This window comes from Chenopodium quinoa, unplaced genomic scaffold (assembly GCF_001683475.1).
Source record: "Chenopodium quinoa cultivar QQ74 unplaced genomic scaffold, ASM168347v1, whole genome shotgun sequence".
In the NCBI taxonomy this organism is placed as follows: Eukaryota; Viridiplantae; Streptophyta; class Magnoliopsida; order Caryophyllales; family Amaranthaceae; genus Chenopodium; species Chenopodium quinoa.
Window position 1 is genome coordinate 2,148,082 of NW_018744128.1, and position 4,184 is coordinate 2,152,265.

Sequence of the window (4,184 nt, forward strand, 5' to 3'; positions counted from 1 at the left end):
AAGAGTACGGTGTAATTTTAAAAGGTAACTCAAAGTATTAAAATGGTGACTTTAGAAACAAATTGACAACTTGTTAATGTTATGCTAAGATAAGCCTTAGTTGACAAGAATAATTACGAGGATCGAGTTCGTCTGTCAAAGGATTTGAGGTTTGCCAATTGAGGATTGAAGAAAAATAGATTTGCAAATTGAATTTGCTCAGTTTTTTTTTTTTTTTTTTTTTTTTTGACAACAAAGGACTAAAAGAAGGTGATTTAGAAAATAGTGAGCAAATATAATAGCCGATAATAAATTAGTAGGTATGGTTGAAACTAGAGGATTGACCACCCCAAGTCGAAGAGGCAATGTGTCTATACCTAATAGTACTTGTATTACTCTCATTGATGAGCTAAGATTTAAGATTGACCAATCCTGAATTCATTCTTACTTTAAGTCGTTAGCTTAATAGTCCAATCGATTTTGAACAAATTAAAATAATCTAGAACATGAGCATGGAAATGCTCGTTCATAAATGTTTATGGACAAAATATAGAAACGTCGAAAGAAGAAATAATATAATAAAAAAAATCCAAATTAAATCATTTGTATATTTAATTCTAATTAGAATTGTACCTATACATCATTAACAAATTAAAGTACAGTAATAATTAGGAGGCTAAACTTTGGTCAAATTGTTGTTATTATCTTCTATAAGCAAGCAATTTGGCTTCAAATTCAGCCCCATGTGCACCACCAAAGTCATAACCATGGTTACTAGTACCACTACCATTGTTTAAGTTCAATTGCAAGGAACAATAATTTCCTGATGCACCTGCTTCATGCTTAATCTTCAACAAATCTCCCTTGTAATCTTGATGATCGCCTTCGGACCGACGATGATCAGGATAAATTTGATCAAAAATTGATTTCATCTCCTTACTATTAACATGTTCACTAAACATTAGACTTTCTTGATTACTTAGATTATTATCATCATTATTGTTACAACTATTATTGTTACTACTAGGGCAACTCATATCAACAGAAATGCCTTGTTGCGCTTTGCATAATATGGCTTGTAAGTACTTTTCTTGTGCCTCTATCCTTGTTCGTAATTTTTGTTGAACCTGTCAATAAAATAGTTGTTAATTAGAATATGTACTTTTCTATATTTTAACCTTAAAATAAATGTTTTACTTAGGATCTGTTCACATTTACTGAAAATAAACTGAACTGAACTGAGCTGAGCTGAAATGAATATTTTATGACAGAAGAAAATTAGGAATTGATATGATAAACTGAACTGATTAAAGTTGAACTGGACTAAACTGAACTGAAATTAAGCTGAAGTAAACAGACCCTTAATTATTACTCTTATTTGTTTTAAGATTTGAAAACAAAACATGCACCTCTAATTGATCTTGTAATTTGGTCTGTATTTCGAGTTGACTTCTTAGTGCCTCCGTGATTGGAATATCTCTGTTCAAATCATACGAATAGACTATTAGTACTTCCATTGTTTCAAATTGTAACAATTTAAAAGTACATTTTTCAAAGAATGATCAATTATACACATACCCTAGATCGTAACTTCCACTTGATGAACCGTGGCCTGTACCACTAGTACTTGCCTCTGAGCAGTGAAGGCTATATCTTGAGTATGAATTTCTCGGATCTTCAAGAAAATAATTTAATTGCATAATTAAAATCACAACAAAATTAATTCATGCAAAAGTATAGTACGTACAAGCTAAGTATAATTTAAATTATAATGGCATATTTTTTTGATATCAAAAATAATTAAACGTAGTAAAAATGAGGCTTACTAGTGGAATCTGTTTTCCCTTCAGAACTATTTTGCTTCTTAGACTGTTGTCCAAGCCTGTATTTCTACACATAATTAACAACAATTAGTGAGTAAATTGACAGATTAATTTAGGACAAATTTATATATGAAAAATGAATTATTAATGAGTGAAATGATAATTAAATACCTGTAAATGGCTCTTTAAATGGTACAATGTCAACCCTTTTAATCCCATCAACTTCAACACTGACTTAGGAGTTGCCTCTACAAATTTTAATTCGATCAAGTTAGACATCAATAGGAAATAAATTACACGTTCAAACAGTATACTATAAGCAGATTAAGCACTCTAATCATATCATGTATGAATGCATTGCTCTTAACGATTGCTTAAGAGTAAAAGGGGAGGTAATGGAATCTCCCTAGCTATTCGCCTATTCCTAAACATTTGTTGTTAGTTGAGCTCAAATTTGTTACCTGAAAGTCATAAGATGAGTTTCCTACCAACTCTACACCAATAAGCATGCTTGGTTACGTATCTTTACTATTATGACTGGATAGAATATTACCTTCTTTTGATCGAATTAAAAATATTTGTCATTGAACCGGTTGTATCCTATAGATCATTTTTAACGCATGTGTTCACATGGACAAATTAAAATTAATAACGATTGTTGTACGAAATACAAATACTATACGATCGACTGGTTGTATATAGATAATTGTACTACATATATACTTGATAGTTGTTCAAGTTAGTTTTCAAATGTAATAGTTGTTCACTTGTTCATCATCAGTAATACTCCATACATAATTTATTTAAAAAAAAATAAAAAAATCCGAAAAATAGAATTTAGCTATGTTGGATTTTGTCTAGCTTTTGCAAACTCTACACAGAAGCCGTTAATTTAGGCCACTTTTGCCAAAAACTACTCTAGTCTCTAGATAACTAATGCAGAATCCAATGCATGCTAAATAAGTAAATATGCTTGTAAAAAGTATTAAAAAAAAAATACATTCAGTATTTCAGTGTTAATCATTTTTTACTCAATCAAGTACTAGGAATTACTACACCCAAGTACATCATGATAAGAGTTTATCCATCATATTGACATGTTTGGGTTCTATTTTACCCTAAATAATGCTCCAACATTACACTGACAATTAATAAACTTGTTTATAGCCTTGTATTATTATCATTTTGTTGCATTCACAATTGCACATATTAACTGCTGTAACTTTTGGACAGTTAATTAGTTGATGCTCCAACATTATACTGTACCGATTAATTAAAGTAATGTATGTAGGAATTTGGTTCCCAAAACAATGAAACATGCATATTAATAGTAATAATAATACAGAGAAATAAATAAGTAAATAAATATAGAATTAGAAGGACTAGAATAATTAAAATATCTAAAAGGAAAATAATTCAATAATTATAGTATTTTACTCGTAATAATTAATCTTCTAATTCAATGCCTATTAAATTAAAGCTACTAATTTGTCAAAAAAGCAACTATTAATTCCATCTAGATTGCTAAATTAGTCAATGATTAGTTAATTGATCGGCTTAAAGACATTCATATCCCATCAAACATAAAGGTTTCAAAAATTAATTCCAATAATTTTGTGATTTGATGATCTTATAAAAATGGCTAACTCTAATGTTTGCAAATACTAGCTACCTAGTTCATTGATCAATTTCAGCAATCACATAGGTAAATTAACCTAAACCTCATAATAAAATTCTAAGATGAGAAAACATTCGAATAATTTTCCTAGAGTTGCATAAATCATTTTCCTCCAATTGGCTCAATTATTTATCCAAATTACAACAAAATTTAACTTTTGAAATTTAACTTTTGAAATATCGGATTTTCATAAATTAAACGTAAAGAAAAAAAGTGAAAGAGAGGGAAATAAAACATACTGTCAGGACCACCAAGCTTGGTAACAGCATCAACAAAACGTTCATGAAGATCAGGAGTCCACCGTAGACGTGGTTTGGGGTCCCTCGACATCAAAACACCGCCTTCTAACGCTTGATGATGGTGGTACGGGAAGCTTCCGCCGTCTCCACCGCCGTATACTCCGCTCATACCTCCCTCCATCTCTTATCTATCTCTTTCTCTAATAAATATTTGAGATCGATCACAAATATAATTATATTACAAAGTTTACAAGCAAACGTAGGTTAATATATAGTATGTGTCCGACATAATAATTTTTATATATTATATTTGTCTCCATTCTCCAACCCCTTATAGCTTGTAATTAAGTTCAAATCCCTATAATGTTTTAAAACTTATTTGGTTAAAGTATAATATATGAGAAGTAAAGCTTAAAATTAAATTGGACAAATTAATCGTGGCATTGTCACTCTAACTAATATAAT

General features: G+C 30.0%; 1 protein-coding gene across 1 annotated transcript; it reads right to left on the reverse strand.

Annotated features, from left to right (window-relative positions):
* Positions 1 to 483: 483 nt before the first annotated feature.
* On the reverse strand, positions 484 to 3,941 carry LOC110692821 (myb family transcription factor PHL11-like). Its single transcript, XM_021869901.1, has 6 exons — positions 3,720 to 3,941; positions 1,974 to 2,050; positions 1,806 to 1,869; positions 1,558 to 1,654; positions 1,389 to 1,458; positions 484 to 1,106 (listed from the first exon to the last, which is right to left on the reverse strand). Exons 1-6 carry the CDS (start codon positions 3,898 to 3,900, stop codon positions 681 to 683), a joined length of 915 nt encoding a protein of 304 aa, XP_021725593.1. The 5' UTR covers positions 3,901 to 3,941; the 3' UTR covers positions 484 to 680.
* Positions 3,942 to 4,184: the final 243 nt, after the last annotated feature.

What these genes read in the sequence shown, in the direction of transcription:
- LOC110692821 (XM_021869901.1), bottom strand. Translation starts at nt 3,900, where the DNA reads ATGGAGGGAGGTATGAGCGGAGTATACGGCGGTGGAGACGGCGGAAGC. An exon ending in AGGGAAAACAGATTCCACTA is followed by an intron (nt 1,655 to 1,805) that starts GTAAGCCTCATT and finishes ATTTTCTTGAAG; the next exon opens with ATCCGAGAAATTCATACTCA. An exon ending in AATTACAAGATCAATTAGAG is followed by an intron (nt 1,107 to 1,388) that starts GTGCATGTTTTG and finishes TTTTATTGACAG; the next exon opens with GTTCAACAAAAATTACGAAC.